The following is a 16,210-nucleotide window of genomic DNA, read 5'->3' on the forward strand; positions in this document are numbered from 1 at the left end:
ATTTATTTTTCTGTGCTCTGATTTTTCTTTTTACATGCTAAAATGGAAATATCTACTAGAAATGTTTTTATCCGTTTTTTTTTAAATAGAGGCAAGGAATGAATAGAGACTATTTTTACAATCAAGTCAAGCTTGCAAATGTATGAAGTTCAAATGCTAAACCTATCCTCCAAAACAGCAAGCGTCATGCTCTTTATTCCCTACTTAACAACTGATTGTCAAAATCACTGGAGTTGGGTTTTGGTGCAGCAGTTTCTGAACTTCCAGCAAACTCATGCCAGCAGCACAGCTTGCTCGTCCAGGACTGCAAGGCATTCTCCAGGGCCAGAGGAACTGTAGTGCACAAACCCAAGGCCTGATCTTGCAGACAGAGGCAAGCATGTATTTGTGAGTGAAAGGCTTTTATGCAACTATATTCATTTTTCCTCTGCAATATTCCCCATGTCTCACTTGAAAACTCAAAACTGAGAGACAATATTGTGCCCACTGCATGAGAAGGGAAAGGAGAAACTGTTTGTCCACTGATATTTTGCAAACCATGGAAACAGCAGCTGTCTGGTAGAGCTGGTGAAATGTCATGTGCTGTAACTAACCTCCAGCCGGACTGCTGACTTACGAACAGATTTTTCCATCTCTCATTTCTATCTCGACAGCATCCTTTTAAATAATTAGTTGTGATGAAGTATCAGATTTCAGAAAACAAAAAAATTTCATAAACAAATATCTGTCAAAGGTTGTTTGGGAAGGAACTGGATGTTCTTTGCCCCCCCCGTAGTTTTTTTCTCTTCCGTGTTTGAAATGTTCTTTCAGGCACAGAAAGTTATTTTTCCAGTTATGTGCCAGACCCTCTAACCACACTGGAGTAATATGCCTAAAAATATTACGCTTTTCATAGCTGTGCAATTTTGACAAGTGCTGTATTTATTACAATCATTCATATTTTCTTAACATTTTATTTATTTCCTAAATAAAGCTCACTAACGTAAAAAAGGCTTGTGTATTATTTTAGCTGTAAAATCGGGAATTGACTCAGAAAACCTGGAGGTATGATGACAGCAGCTTGCTATAGGAACAGCCGAGCCCCGCTGCAAACCTCGCTGACTCCTCCTGCAGTAGCACCAGGCAGGTTTATTTACACAGCGCGGGGCCAGCTGTGCTGCCGCTGCCCGGTGACCCGGTGACAACCAGCCCCTGCCCTGCAGACCCGAGGATGCCGACAGACAACCGAGAGGCGCGCCGATGAAGTGGCTCGCCTGTGGTCCTGCAGGGAATCTGTGGAAACTTTGGGAACGAACCCTAAAGTCTCTGCTCTCGTCTCAGTGCCAAGAACAACGGGGTCATCGTGTTGTTGCCTCTGGAAGTTGGTGCGTTTGTACGGAAGGAGTGTCACCCAGCAGATGGGGTTCTGACATGCTGGAGAATTGAACAAAGGGTTGTGAGGACCTCCTGAACGGAGCTGCGTCTTCAGTGTTGACCGGTTTAAGTGCTACTCCTCCCCAGGAGGCTGAGAGAAAGGAAAATGGGTCAGACAAATCCCCAGCATCGCCCCAACCATGCAAAGAGGGGCTGGGAGGCTGCTGCCCCCCTCCCGCCCGTCCAGCTCGTGCCCAGCACAGCTCAAGGCCTCCAGCATCGCCCCCATCCCTGGCTGGAGCAGGGCCCCGAGCAGAGCGAGTGGCACCATCGGCCCCGCGAGCTGCTTTCAGAGCCTCCGGCTGCTGCAGCAGAGCGGAGGGGGGAGGCCGCTGATCTCCAGATCACTGCAGATTAAGATAGTGGCAGCTCTGCCTCGTTGCCATGGGAGTCGGAGCCGCTCCATACCTGGGTGAGCTTTCCTCAGCCCTCACTGCCAGGGGCGCTGCCTCTCCCGTGGGGATTCACCTGGCGGCTTTTATCGCAGGGGTCGCTGCCCGTGGTGGGGGGCGGCTGCCCCTGTGCTCCGCTCCCGCTGGTTCTGTGAAACGCGTCCCCGCAGAGCGGTTATCACCTGCGGGTAAACGGGAGGGTTTTCCTTGGGTGCGACAGACGGAGAGGGGAAACGGTGAAAAACCGTGGGTGGCTGAGAGCTGGGGAAAGAGAAAGTGCGTGGGAGAGAAGACAGCACGTGTGTGCGGGAGGGGAGATGTGCTTGCAGGGAGGAGAAAAAACGTGTGTGCGTGCATGCGCAGGTGGAGGGCTGCAGCCAGCTGAGCGAGGGACCCGACGCCTCCATGCCTTTACCTAGCCTGATTCTACCGCTAACAACTCCACTGATTTTGTTCAAATCCTGCAAGCAGGCAGTATTTCACTGACTGTGGGGCCCCAGTGCCACTCCAGCCAGGAGGTCAGAGCCAACGGGAGCACTGCAGGAAGGCAGAGGCCTCCCAGCTGGCCGGACGAGTACCCCAGGGAAAGGGCAGGATGCTCCGGGGCCCCGTCCCAGCGCAGCACTGCCCGGAGCCAGCTTTGGGGATGGTGCAGGCCTGGGTGGCAAAGGCCTGCGAAGGGGGGGAGGCAGTGCCCGGTGCCACTTGGTGCTGTGCAGCGTCCCGGGGACACGACACAGACAAAGCTTTGCTCGTTTGCAGCAGGTAGGAGCCAGCCTTGCAGGAGGCAGAGGCAAGCTGAGCTGTGAGAGCTCGTGAAAGCAGCACGTTTGTCGCGCTGTGTGCACACAGCCACCAGTACACCCAGGTCTTCACTCTTTTTCATGTTGTCCCTGGAATAAAATGGGCTTTTGTCGTTTTTTTTTGTCTTTTTTTTTTTTTTTGGGGGGTGGGGGGAGTGGTATTTTCTGAGCTGAGCTCAGGAACTGCAGACGTGTACATAACATATCTGTGTCAAAATTATGTAACGGCTCCATTAATATAAACCTTGCACAGCTGTGAGAACACTTACAAGCTCTTCATGTCTTATGCAATTGCATGGAAGCACGCAAAGAAAGTTAAGCCTAAAAAAAAGGATACGGATTAAATTCATACTAAATAAACAATAAAAAGACATGAAACCCGATGCCTAAATGCTCTTCCTTTTAAAGGCACAGCTGGCATAAAACAGCTGAACGTCGGATTTAACTACTCTCGTTCTAATTACAACCATACCTTTGTTTCACTGTGCCCTTTGGTAGATCGCTTTGCTCGGAGAGGGCTCGAACGAGAACCGACTCCCCCTGTGCCGCAGCGCGCGAAGCACGGCCGAGCATTACCGTGTCCGTGTGGAATGCGTTGAGCTGCGGCGCCTTCCAAGCACGGGGCTCCGCGGAGGCTCTGGCGTTCCTGGAACAGCCTCCCCCGATCCTCATCTCCAGGAACAGCCTCCCCGATCCTCATAGAATATCCCGAGTTGGAAGGGACCCATCTCCGAGGCCGTCAGCCACACGGCCTTCTTGATAAGGAAACGGATTCCCCTTTCTGGGACAGAAACGGGAATTGGAGAAATATCAAGACTTTGCTAATCCGAAACAGATCGCTTCTGCCGTGCAAATTGTCAGCTGATTTTTTTGGTCCTCAAATGATGAAAAAAAGATAATAATAGAGAGTTCTAATGAGCTAAATTAGGATGGGTTGCTCCATATTTAATGGTAAGGCTGGCAAAGAGTAGTAGCGCTTGTGTAGCTAGGATGGTCTAAAATAATCAAGGACAAGGTTTGTAGGGAAAGGTAGTATTTTTTTGAATTAACTAATACTAATAAAAAATAAAATAATAATAAGACCTACTTTAACCCTTCTTCAGGACAGAAGCAGAACTTGCCACCTCGCACATGGCTGCTTTGAGCTTCCTTAACTTGATTGTGTTGGCCAGGGAGATATTTTGGAGCAAAGGCGGTGGAGAACTGGGGAGTAGGGGGAAGTGTTGGCCAAGGTTAATTAAGTCAGTAGCCTCAAATTACATTTGTTGTGGCTACTTCTATCAGCATGAATGTGCAATATTTTATCAGCTGAACTTCCAGATGGAAACGGCACCTGCAAATTGTTTCGGGGAGCGTACAAGAGCTGTGCTGGGCCTTGAGGTCTCCGAGCACTGCAGCCCCGTGCTGTACGGCCACAGGAGGCTTCTGGGCAGCCGCAGGCAGCGCGCGTCGTTTCTGCAGATCCTATCTCAAAATCAGGCCCGGAGTTCATAGGCAGCTTCGTGTTTGGGTTTCCATTCAATATTCCTCGGCTTCGGTTTCCAAGACTACAAGCCAACATACAACCCCTCCTCCCGCTCCTGTTTTCAAAGAAAGAAAAACACTGTGAAAAGAAGCCACCCAATTTCTGGGCAGTTTTCAAAGCGCCCTTGGAAGAAAGGCAGCTGGGAGCTGGGAGCTGGGAGCTGGGAGCTGGGAGCTGGGAGCTGGGAGCTGGGAGCTGGGAGCTGCTCGCCCCGCTCTGCCCCCGTGAGCTCCCGGCTGGGACGCGGCTGCAGGAGCCCCTCGGCCCCGGGGGCTTCGTCCAAGCGCCTTCCCCGCCTTTGCAACCGCGGGGGACGACGAAAGGGTTCTGGGGACAAAACGAGGGAGGGGGGAGAGTAATTAACCACCAAGGCTTAATTCAAACCACTCTGCAAATGCTGTTTTTGTTTGGAGCTCCAATGGCAGGGAAGGAGCTGCAGCGACCTGCCGTGGTGCGAGCCCGGCTCGTCCGAGGGAGGCGGAGGGCTGCCGGGGCTCTGCGTGAGCCCGGGCTCTGCTCCCACCTCGAGGCCTCCATCTCTGCTCATTTGCTCCCAGAACGGCCCCGGCCCGCTGCTGCTGCTGCTGCTTTGCTTTAACCAGCGCCTTCCTCGCCTGGAGAGCAGCTCAGCATCCGCCGGGCTCGGCGTGCCAGGGTGCCGAGGGCTCTGCAGCCGGGCTGTGAGGGCGGCACAGAAACGTTTCAGCGGGGGCCAGGGGTCCCTCTGCAGTGGAACGGGTCCGGCATCGTCCCACCAAGGTCCCTGTGGCCCCGCTGGTGCGAAAGCGGCCGCTCAGCTGTGTCTGAGCCCCGCGTTGGGCTCGATGTGGATGGTGCAGCAAAAGCACCCATGGAGAAACCAGGACAGATGCTCACGTGTGGCTGGACTGGTGTTCGGAAATAGAGCATCCACCTCAGATTCCTCTTTTTTTCCTTTTATTTGGGACTTTTGTTCCCAGGCAATGTTAACGTGCTCTTTCCACTCGCAGGCCCTGGGCTTGGGGTGCCCTCTCCCAGGGTGGAGGGAGCTGCTGCATGCTGGAGGGGGCTTGCTGACATTGTCCCCGCTTGTTAACGGGGTGAGCGTGACCCAGGGCTCGATGCAGCGCTCTCACCGCCCGCATTTCCAGGACACTGTGAGGATAAGCCATGATGGTTGAGGAGCACGTGAGACCATCCCTGCCTGAGCACCACCAGGAGAGCGGCTGGCAGCACGGTGCTGCCCTCCTGTCCCAAACCAGCTGCTTTTGGTCCAAACCAGCACCAGGCACTGCAGGAAGGTGAGCAGCGGTGTTTGTCCATGAGCAGGGTTATGGTGCCAGAGTTATTTTAATCCTGCCGTGACTCATGGCCAGCACACCATGATTCACCGCAGAGTTTGGTCGTTGGGCTGTTCTGAAGATGCGTCAGGTTCCCCGTGATGGCACAGGATGGTGTTTCATGCAGGGAGAATGAGCTGCCAGTTTTTTTTGGTTTCCTAAAGCTCTGCAAACATGGGCCCAGCCTCGGGCAATTGGGAGTAGGCAAGGCACGGCAAGGCACAGCATGGCATGGCACAGCAGGGCATGGCATGGCACGGCATGGCACGGCACGGCATGGCACAGCAGGGCATGGCATGGCACAGCACAGCGCAGTGCGGCTGGCATGGCACAGCACAGTGTGGCACAGCGTGGTTCCTGGCCCCCAGAAGGACAATCCAGGACTATTTGGACTATTTCTGCATTTCTCAGGAAACCCTGAGCAGGGTCCCAGGTGCACTGCACAGGTTGCGTTTGCCACTGTGCTCGCGTCCAGGAGCTTTAAAATGAACTTGGCTTCATCTTGCCCTGCTCTCTGCCATAGACACTTTGGGGCCTGCAGCGCTGCGGGCAGGATGTTTACTCGGGAGACAACACGGATTTACTGCTCGAGTTCTGGAAATCAGCCGCCAGCGCTCCTGCAGTGCCCCACGCGTGGCAGAACCTCTCAGGTTCGCACGAGCGGCGCTGCCTGCCTGCTGGGCCGGGTGCTCACAGCACGCCGCCGGTGCTTGGTGGGGAAGTTCGAGCTGCAGAAAACTAAGACAACAGAATCGTGCGGAGACCTTCAGGAGGCATCTTAGCACCGTGCCAACCCTGTGTGACGCGTAGGGGAGCGGCTCGTGTGCGGGGCGAACTTTTTTGCAGGTGTGCAATGAGCCCCGGCGTGGGGAAGCCGCCCTGCGGCGCTGCGCGGAGCTCATCGATTACAGCAATAAAATTCGGACGGACGCCGCTCGCGCTTGGCTCCCACCCTAAATCGGGAATCAGCTTCTCTGCTGTCTGAGCAGGCCTGAAAACATTTCTGTTTTGGCAGCACTCTCCGGCAAATAGCAAATCCTTCAGACTCCTTCTTGGCACCGGCCGAAGCATTTTTGCAGTGATGGATTTTCTCTGCTGAGATTCAGAGAAAAGCGACCCCCGGTTCTGGGAATCCCGGCAGCACGGGCTGTTCCCTGGCGCGGGCAGGGCAGCGCGGGGGGCACCCCTGGCCGCCCCCTGCCCGGGGGGCTCTGGGGGTGCCCCGGGGACCCCCAGGCGGGTGGGTGACGGCGGAGGGGCCCCGGATTGGGGCGGAGATGGGGGGGCACGGAGGGGGGGGGCACCTGCGTGGGGCAGCTGCAGGCACCCCACGGGCTGTGCGTGCGCTGGGGGGGGGCTGCCTGCAGGGGGGGGGGGGGCCGCCGTGCCATGGTGTGCCGTGCTATGGTGTGCCGTGCCGACCCCCCCGTGCTGATCCGTGCCAGACCGAGCCGTGCCATGCTGTGCTATGCCACAGCGTGCCGGGCTATGGTGTCCCGTGCCGTGCCGTGCCGACCCCCCCGTGCCAAGCCGTGCCAAACCGAGCCGTGCCCGTCCACCCCGCTCCCGTCCACCCCGCGCCGTGCCGAGCCGTGCCAGGCCGAGCCGAGCCCTGGGAGGCGGCGGCGGCGGAGGCGGCCCCGCGCTAATTGCATAATTGGGACGTCAATGCCCGCGGGAAGCGCGGGAAGATGGCGCCCCGCGCCCTGCCCCCGCCGCACGCCGCCGCTCCCCGCCGCGGCCCCGGCGGCCCCCGGGCGGGCGGGCGCTGACCCGGCCCGGCCCGGCGGCGGCGGCAGAGGGGCGGCGCGGCGCCGAGCGGTAAGGGCACGGCTCGGCTCGGCTCGGCTCGGCGGCGGCCGCGGAGGGGGGGGGAGCAGCCCCGGCGGGGCGGGAAGGGGACGGGGCGGCGGGACCGGGAGGGACGGGACGGGACGGGAATGGAGTGGACGGGGGTGGACGGGGGTGGACGGGACGGGGATGGAGGGGACGCGACGGCGCCGCAGCGCCTTTGAATGAGCCAATGGCGGCTCCCCGCCGCCGCCCGCCGCTCCCCGCCGCCGCCCGGCAGGTGCCGCCGGGGCTGGGGGAGCCCGACGGGGGGGGGGGAGCGGACGGGGCGGCCCGAAACGGCCCCGCAGCGGTCCCGCAGCCCCCGCGTTGGGCTGGGGCTGGGGCTGGGGCTGGGGGCGCAGCTCGGGACCCCCCGGCCGGGCGCTGACACGCGGCGGCGGGCGGGGGCCGCTCCGGCCCGGGGGGGGTCCCCTCGGCTCGGCCGCTGCCGGCGCTGAACGGGTGGCACCGGGACCGCACCCCCGGGACGGGACGGGGGGGGGGGGGGGAAGCGGCTTGGGGCTGGTTTAGGGGTGGCTCGGAGCGGTGCAAGAGGAGCTGCAGGGAGGCGCAGCTGCCGGGCACGGCCTCTTTGCCTCTTCGCTCCAAGCCCTCGCAGGGAGCGGAGCCCGGTGGCCGGGTTTCGCTTGCTGGTTGGGGCTCCCCGCTCCTCCGGCTTGGGAGCTTGTAAAAGCTGCACGGCAACTGTCAAGTAAAATTCACGTTAAATGTAAAGCTGCAGATCCCCAAAGGCACCCTCTGCAGGACGTGCTGCACTCACGGAGCGGCTCAGGGCTGAGGGCAATCAGGGTCCCCTTACCCCTGCCGGACAGTGGCGAGGACTGAGGCAGCTCTGGCTGATTTCACATAAATTACCCATGGCTGAGCCCAGCTCGTCCCCGTCGGTTTTGTGGGCTCTGAGCACCCGCTGCAGGGGCTGAACTGTCCACAGGCTCGGTTTCCCCGGGCAGAGCCCCCCGTGGAGCCGAGCACCTTGCCCAGCCGGTGGGTGCCTTGCATCACGGCGCGGTGACGAGCGGCTGTGTCCCTCCCAGGCTCTGCTCATGGAGAACGGCAAGCTGAACCCCATCATCCGCGATGTCTACGCGGCCGCTGGCCGTGTCCAGCAAGCGCCGGCCGCCGCCTCTGCGCGGAGGGGCGGCAGCTGCAGGGAGCTCATGGTCAAGCTGACGGAGGGGCAGTACGTGCTGTGCCGCTGGACAGATGGGCTCTACTACCTCGGAAAGATCAAAAGGGTAAAAGGGGTACTCGGAAAGGGAAAGTGGGCGCCCAGAAGGGAAAGTGGGCATCCAAAGAGTAGCTGGTGCAAGTGCCATTCCCTGGGGTGGCTCGCAGGGGTGCCGGCCTGGGCTGCAATGTGTCTTTGGTCATCGGGGCTTTGTGGGTTGACATCACCTGGGTATCACCCCCCAAAACCTGCCTTCCCGCAGCTCTCAGTCAGGGCAGTCAGTGGGGAAAACAGGAAAGTGCTGGAAGTGGGAGTGGGGGCTCACTGGATCTTCCCACTCTGTTCCTGCAGGTGAGCGGCTCCAAGCAGAGCTGCCTCGTGACGTTTGAGGACAACTCCAAGTACTGGGTCCTCTGGAAGGACATCCAGCATGGTGAGTGCCACCCCGTCCTCTCATGCCGCCAGCATCTGCTTCCCTGCCAGTTTCAGAGCAACGTGGGGCGCAGGAGCCTGGTGCTACAGGCAGTTGTGCAGGGATGTGGCTGTGCCCCGTGCATCTCTGACCCTGCCATCCTTATTCCATAGCCGGCGTCCCTGGGGAGGAGCCCAAGTGCAACGTCTGCCTGGGGAAGACGTCGGGGCCCAGGAACGAAATCCTCATCTGCGGGAAGTGTGGGCTGGGTGAGTGCGGGCACATCGCCCTGCTTTTGCTGCATCCCACGCACCTCCGCCCTGGCACCCTGGGTCCAGCCAGCCTGGCGGTGCTGATGCTGAGCCCTCCCGTAGGTTATCACCAGCAGTGCCACGTCCCGGTGGCAAGCGGCGGCGAGGGCCCGCTGGGGACGCCGTGGTTCTGTCGCCGCTGCATATTTGCCCTGGCCGTGCGGGTGAGTGGGGCTGCCGGGGGTGCCGGCTGCGTCTGCCGGCTGCCCTTGGTGCGGCGGTGCAGGATGCGGCCCCCCCGAGTGGCCGTGCTGACCCCCATCCTGCTTGGTCCCGCAGAAGGGGGGTGCCCTGAAGAAGGGAGCCATCGCCAAGACGCTGCAAGCCGTCAAGATGGTGCTGTCCTACAACCCCGACCTGCTGGAGTGGGACTCCCCGCACCGGACCAACCAGCAGCAGTGCTACTGCTACTGCGGGGGCCCCGGCGAGTAAGCACCCTGCCTGCCGGGAGGGCTGTCCCGCGGAGTTTAATGTGCAAAAACATTTGCAAAACCCAGATGGGGTCAGGGTGGGGATTTTTCCTCCAAGAGACAAGTCCCCAGCTGGGGGACCGTTCCCTGAGGCTGGCGGCTCTGCTGCCCGCTCTGCGTCTGCGATCGGGAGGCACCGTTTGCCCCCACCTCTGTGGCCATGGACGATGCCTCTCACGGCCGGATTTCATCTCCCTGGCTGGGGACGCCGGGGTGGTGGCTGCCACTTGCACTGCCCTCACTGTCACCCGGCTCCTCTCCCTCCCCAGGTGGTACCTGAAGATGCTGCAGTGCTACCGCTGCCGGCAGTGGTTCCACGAAGCCTGCACCCAGTGCCTCAGCGACCCCATGATGTTCGGAGACCGGTACGTCCTGGTGTCCCGGGGTCCCATCTGCATCTCCTCCAGCTGGCTGTGGCACTGAGGCGGGTGCTGCTGCAGCCCCGTGCTGGGGTGGGGGGAGGAGGGGTGGCCCCGTCCCTTGAGTCCCGCTCTTCCTGGTCACAGTCACCTTCAGCACCCAGCACTACCCATCCCTAGGCCCCCATCCCTGCGAGGACGATCCCACCCCTCCTTACGTGCTCCGTCCCTGCTGTTTTCCAGGTTCTATGTGTTTTTCTGCTCCGTGTGCAACCAGGGACCTGAATACATCAAGCGCCTGCCCTTGAGATGGTAAGGAACGGCCCCGGCTCCTTTGCGACGTGTTGGGGTCCCCGCTGTGGGGTATGCTATGCTATGGGGTATGCTATCCCCCCTACCTGCGGGACACAAGGCTCACTGGTGCCCGGTGCTGCCAAGCCCTCGCCTTGGGGCCAGCCCCAGCGCCGGGTTTTAGCAGTGCAAGTTCGTGGAGCATCTCCCACACAGTGTGCTCCAAACCTGCTGCGTTGTCTGGGAGCCAAAGCACACGTTTGCCAGAAGATAATTGCAAAAAGCAATTAGGGGGCGCGTCATCAAATTTTGTGATTAAATACAAGCTTATATGGTACCTTATAGTGCACCTTGGTGGTCCGAAAGCGCTTCATAAAATGTACTGACAGTGCCAGCAGCGCAGCTTTTCCTTGCGGATGCGTTGGTGGTGCGAACGGGCTGTGGGGATGCTGCAGGGAGCAGCGCAGGGTAGCAGGCTGGGTGAGGGATAAGGGAAATCCTCCAGGATATGTTGCTTGGCTTTCATTTTTGGAGACGCAAGTGTAAAGTCCCACAGGAGAGGCGGTTTTGTAAACAGTCTGTCTTCATGTGAGTAAGAGCCATCCTGCTCCTGTACTTAACTGCAGCAAGAGTGCGTGGCTGGAGCTTATTTAAACACCAGAAGTCTGGGTGTTTGTCCTGGGAGCAGCATGTCCTTGAGCTCCTGGCCTCAGGGAGCTTGCTTTTTGGGAATGTCCCTGTCCCCGAGGTACAGGGGTGCTGTCCTTGCTGCTGCAGTGTCCCCCGGGCTGTGCTCCGGGCCATCACGCTTCCCACAACTGTGGTCCCGTAACCCATGAGTGGGCTGGGGATGGCATTGCACCGGGAGCAGGCTGCTGACCCCTGGCCTTGGTCACTCCCGCAGGGTGGACGTCGTCCATCTCGCCCTCTACAACCTGGGCGTGCAGAGCAAGAAGAAGTATTTCGACTTCGAGGAGATCCTGGCCTTCGTGAACCACCACTGGGACCCTCTGCAGCTCGGGAAGGTAAATGTCCACGCTTGGGCCGAGCTGGGGGGCAGCAGCGCGAGGGAGAGCTGCTGCTGGGGCGGCGAGTCAGGGCTGGCTGTTCCCAAAGCCATGGTCAGGGGGACCGGGCCTTCCCTGTGGTGGCTGGACCTGTGATGCTGGGGCATGTTGGATGGCGAAGGGCAGTGTCCACGGTGAAACTGGGGGCAGCGAGCTCTGCCCCGGGTTTCGTTTGGCTGCCGACCCGGAGGTGTGTTGGTGTGTTTCTTGTTCGCGAAGGGCCAGAGCTTCGGAAGTGCTGGCTTTGTAGGGTGGGTGACTGTGGGGAGAGCACAGGGCTACAGGTGACAGGTGGCCAAAGGGTGGAAGGGGACATGTCCACGTGTCAGTGGAGCCGTGGTGCTGGCAGTCCTGCCCTGATGAGCGTGGGCATCTCCGCAAAATCCTGTGTCATGGCATGGACCTGAAGGAGCCCACAGCCTTGCTCATCCCCACAGCACTTGGCCTGGGGAGCTCGGGCTCAGAGCTTGCTTAATCGACTTTGTGATGGGATTTTCCTGTTTGTGATGTACCTGACAAGTTTCCCAGTCAGGGCTGGAGCTGGGAGCCGCGATAAAAGCGGGGCGTGTTGAACTCCGTTACGCCGCCGGCGTGGTTTTGCTTCCCTCGCTTTCTGCCGAGGCAGCCGGCGTGCGGGTTCCCCCGTCCGTTCAGTTTTTGCATAACGGCTGCAAAAGCACTGAGCCCGGCCTCTCCTCTGCCCCTGCAGCTCACCGGCACCCCCGTGTCCGAGCGAGGCCCCCACCTGCTCAACGCCCTCAACAGCTACAAGAGCAGGTGAGCCCTGGGGGGCACAGGGCTGGGAGGGATGCAGGATGCTCCTGCCCGCCCAGGCTGAGGGCTGTTTCCTCCCCAGGTTTCTCTGTGGGAAAGAAATCAAAAAGAAGAAATGCATCTTTCGCCTGCGAATCCGCGTCCCGCCGAACCCCCCCAGCAAGGTGCTGCCGGAGAAAGCCCCGGGCGCGGGCGAGAGCGGCTCCTGCGAGCTGAAGAAGAGAGGAAAGGGCAAATACGTCCACAAAGAGAGGTGAGCGATGAAGGGCGCCCGGGACCCCCAGTGTCAGGGTCCCACAGCCTCACCCCCCCCCCCTTACCTTGCAGCCTGCTGCCGCGGCAGCTCCAGCAGCAGAAGCGGCGAGCGGCGCGGCGGAAGCGGGCTAAGTTCCTGCTGGAGGACGCCATCCCCAGTGTGAGTCCTGCGATGCCCGTCCCTGGGTGGGGAGAGCTCCTGTCCCTCACCCTGGGGCTGTGCGAAGCCCACTGGGTGCTGTTGGGCTGTGGGAGGGAGTGAGGTGGAGGCTGGGCAGAGGGTACTGAGCCCGGGTCCTGGGCCATATTGAGGGCACTCATTTTTGTGGTACAGAGCGACTTCACCTCCGCCTGGAGCACAAACCATCACCTGGCCAGCATCTTTGACTTCACACTGGATGAAATTCAGAGCCTGAAGAGGTGAGTGCTGCCCAGCCAGGCTTGAAGCCCAGGCGCGGAGTCCCTGACTGGGTCCCCTCTGGGAGCCTTCCCCTGTGTGGGACTGGGGCCGACGCTGCCTCCCCTCCCCAGCGCCAGCTCGGGACAGACCTTCCTTTCGGATGTGGACTCCACAGACGCCGCCAGCACCTCAGGCTCGGCCACCACCAGCCTCTCCTATGAGTCCAGGTGAGGGCTGTGCCCGCCTCATCCCTTTTCCAGAGGGGTCCCAGTGGTGCAGCTGGGGCTGGGGGAGCAAAGGGCTGCCGCCTGTCCCTGAAGCACCCTGATGTCCTCATCCCCTGCCCTGTCCCCCTCTCTTGTAGCCGGAGGACAGTGGGCAGCCGCAAGCGCAAGCTGGCCGTGCCGGCCTACGCCTCGGCGGGGGCGAAGCGTCGAGGCGGGGAGGCGGGCGGGCGCCCGGCCGGGGGCACCCCCGAGGGCAGCGAGGCGGCCTGCGGCCCCGAGCGGCCAGACGATGGCATCGACAGCCACACCTTCGAGAGCATCAGCGAGGACGACTCCTCGCTCTCGCACCTCAAGTCGTCCATCAGCAGCTACTTCGGGGCGGCGGGCCGGCTGGTCTGCGGCGAGAAGTACCAGGTGCTGGCGCGGCGGGTGACGCTGGAGGGCAAGGTCCAGTACCTGGTGGAATGGGAAGGCACGACCCCCTACTGAGCCCCCCGGCCCAGATTCTTCTCCCGGACCAAACGTTGGAGGTCTGGGGCATGGTGAAGCCCCTGGTGCGTTGCAGAGGAGGAGGAACCGGCACCACCGTGGCTGGGGTGGGCTCAGAGCCCCCCGTGTTTGGGGTCCCGGCTGCCCGGAGCCATGAGGGGCGCAGGCAGCGTCCAAACCTGCGCTGCTGTGGGGTGAAACCTGCAGCCTTTCTATTGTATTTCATTGACAATTGTTACTTTATTGGCCGTGTATACGCAAAGAGCGACGCTTTCCTGCTTCAGCCTCTGGCCAAGCCAGAGGCACCGCCGCAGCGGCGGGGAAGCAATGAGCGGCTCTGATCTTTCCTGGAGGGTCCCCGGGGTGCTGCCCCTTGGCTGTCTGTCATGCAGGCAGGCTTCTTGGGGTCTCCTGGTGCACTCCGGTGTCACCACATCCACGCCTTAAACAGCAGACTCGAGGGGGTCTGGGTGCCAAGCACCTCTGCTGTCACGCCGAGGAGCCCGACGGCCTGGCCCTGTGCCCCCAGGAAGTGGTGGGCGACTCTCGTGGCAGCTGTTGCATGGGGTTTTCCTTCTCATCCTGAATCCGTTCGTTCGAGGAATGCGGTTTGTTCTAAGCGAGGGGAAGGTGCCTTGTGAACAGCCCACATGCAGCGCTTTCGCAGACATGCGTGGCGACCCTCGTCCCGCGGCTTGCACCGTGTGCGACGCTGCGGCCGCTTCGTTTCCCTGGCCTGACAATCATGTCTTGGAACTGATCAGCCAAAACACATGCTCTTGCCTTAAACCACAGTGGGCACCGCCCGGACTGGAGCCAGAGGCCTTTATTCCTGCAGGAAACCCTGTCCTGCAAGTGCCAAACCAGCAGACAAACCAAAAAGGCAGAAGAGAAGAGGAGGGGAGACAGCACTGGGGCGTTCCCCCCGCTGCCCCCATTCCCGGGGAGGGCACACACAGGCTGCGCCTCGCTCGCTGTTACTCGTGTGGGGTCGGTTCTTGCAACGTGGTTCTCTTCTGACAGAGAACCAGCACCCCCTTCTTGTCTAAAGCAATACTGTCATGTTCAGGAGCAAAGAGTTGTCTTTTTTTAAAAAAATCTAATGTCAGACATACCTGTTAGATTTTTTTCTAAGATATTTTTATGTGTATTTAATGTTGCTCTCCTCTCTCCCCCACCACCACTGTGGCTGCCCCACGGTGCGGGTGAGCCGTGTGGTCCTGCTCTGTCCGCATGCCCTGTCCACGTAGCATCAGTGTTTGTACATGTGCTTTTGTGATCTACCAGCCGGAGGATGAATTGAAAAGGTTGTTTTATTGAAGAAGTACCTAAACTGCTCACCACGTGGCTGGGTGGTGCGCTGTAAAGACGCAGAGTGAGGTGGGGCATGGGGCGCAAGGTGTCTTGCTGCCTCCCCTCCAGTAAAGGCAAAAATCCACCGGCGTGACCAGCACTAGAGAGCAGGTGATGTTTGCAAACCGGAGGCCAAAGCACAGTCCTGGAAAAATAAACTGCTGCTTCAGCTACTGCCACAGCAAGGTGGTGCAGGAGGCTGGCGGTTGGATGGGGAGGTGCCCGCATGGCTCAGGCCAGGCATGAGCTGCTTCAGCTGCTGTGCCGTGAGCCTGAATGCTGGGCACAACAAGTAAAAGCCTTTTAATTCCCTTCTGATGAGTTACCCAGTGGTCTGCTTGGTGGAGATGCTGCTGGTGAAGCGTGTGGCTGGGACACGAGGCTCTGCCCAGCTCCAGCCACGGGATGGTTTGAGCCAAGCAGGGTCTGCGAGCTTGGGGAGAGGCTGCTGGCACCATCGAGGTCTGCATCCCAGCTTGCTGGGCTGGGCTGGGCCTCTGGGGAGCCTCTTCTCTTGAGAGGCATCGCTGGCAGGCCCCCCGTGCCTGGCAGGGATGGGTACAGCTCAGCCGGGTCCCTCCCCATCCTGCCAGCGTTGGTTGCCGGAGGAGCGCTTGCAGTATTTCCCTTTCACGAGTGCCTATGAAGCCTTATTATTGTCGGAGTTGCTGCCCTGGGGAGGGGCCGGGGGCTGCCAAGAGCCATTCTGGGGCCAAGCAGGTTTATTCCCGTGGGATGTGCCAAGGGGACATCGCGCACGTGGGTGCACCCATGCTGTGGTGGCCCCAGCTTAGCAGCTCCTCTCCCTCTCTCCCTCTCCTCTCGCAGAGAACTGAATGTGGAGCCTTTAAAAATATTTTTGTTCCAGAATATATTTTGCATTAGTTGTAATAGATATTATAATGACTCTGTGCACCTTCTAAAGATTTATGATTTCAGGTTGCTGCTTGTAATAACCAACTCTTGTTATATCCAAGTTGTAATTAATATGTCTGATGTACAATTAAAAAGTCTTTTTTGTAACATCACTGGTTCTTTGTGGTACCAGGATTACTGAGTTTGGGCGGCAGCTGGGGGCTGGGGGTCAGTGCTGCTGCTTTCTTCATGTGCTTTGCTCTTTTTTTTGCCAGACAAAACACCCATCTGGGATCCTGCCGCTCCTGACTTAGCGCTGGGAAGTTTCCTGCTCTCAGAGCTCAGCCCATTTTCCCTGTTATCATCTTTCCCACACCTGCTACCCCTGATAGCTGATGGGGCCATGCAAACCTGTGGCCCAACACCTGCAAGGCTCACTGCACCACTTCTCCACTGCCTGAGATGAGCAGGTC

The 16,210-nt window shown here is 59.6% G+C and overlaps 1 protein-coding gene and 1 long non-coding RNA gene across 4 annotated transcripts; one reads left to right on the forward strand and one right to left on the reverse strand.

Moving 5' to 3' along the window:
- Window positions 1-1,147: 1,147 nt before the first annotated feature.
- Window positions 1,148-6,114, reverse strand: LOC106040729 (uncharacterized). Of its 2 annotated transcripts, XR_010826076.1 has the most exons (4): window positions 3,696-6,114; window positions 3,081-3,389; window positions 1,822-1,987; window positions 1,148-1,504 (listed from the first exon to the last, which is right to left on the reverse strand). It is a non-coding gene; the product is annotated as an uncharacterized lncRNA (long non-coding RNA). The 2 variants fall into 2 exon arrangements; XR_001210055.3 differs by lacking the exon at window positions 3,696-6,114 and having other exon boundaries at window positions 3,081-3,660.
- A 991-nt stretch (window positions 6,115-7,105) lies between these two features.
- Window positions 7,106-15,910, forward strand: PHF19 (PHD finger protein 19). Of its 2 annotated transcripts, none has more exons than XM_066980777.1 (15): window positions 7,106-7,273; window positions 8,341-8,541; window positions 8,826-8,907; window positions 9,060-9,155; window positions 9,261-9,361; window positions 9,477-9,625; window positions 9,937-10,032; window positions 10,270-10,338; window positions 11,222-11,342; window positions 12,094-12,161; window positions 12,241-12,411; window positions 12,486-12,573; window positions 12,748-12,833; window positions 12,945-13,040; window positions 13,178-15,910. In XM_066980777.1, exons 1-15 carry the CDS (start codon window positions 7,121-7,123, stop codon window positions 13,527-13,529), a joined length of 1,929 nt encoding a protein of 642 aa, XP_066836878.1. In that variant the 5' UTR covers window positions 7,106-7,120; the 3' UTR covers window positions 13,530-15,910. The 2 variants fall into 2 exon arrangements, with proteins under 2 accessions (XP_066836878.1, XP_066836879.1); XM_066980778.1 differs by lacking the exon at window positions 7,106-7,273 and adding an exon at window positions 7,414-7,523.
- Window positions 15,911-16,210: the final 300 nt, after the last annotated feature.

Source organism: Anser cygnoides, chromosome 20 (genome assembly GCF_040182565.1).
Source record: "Anser cygnoides isolate HZ-2024a breed goose chromosome 20, Taihu_goose_T2T_genome, whole genome shotgun sequence".
NCBI lineage: Eukaryota > Metazoa > Chordata > Aves > Anseriformes > Anatidae > Anser > Anser cygnoides.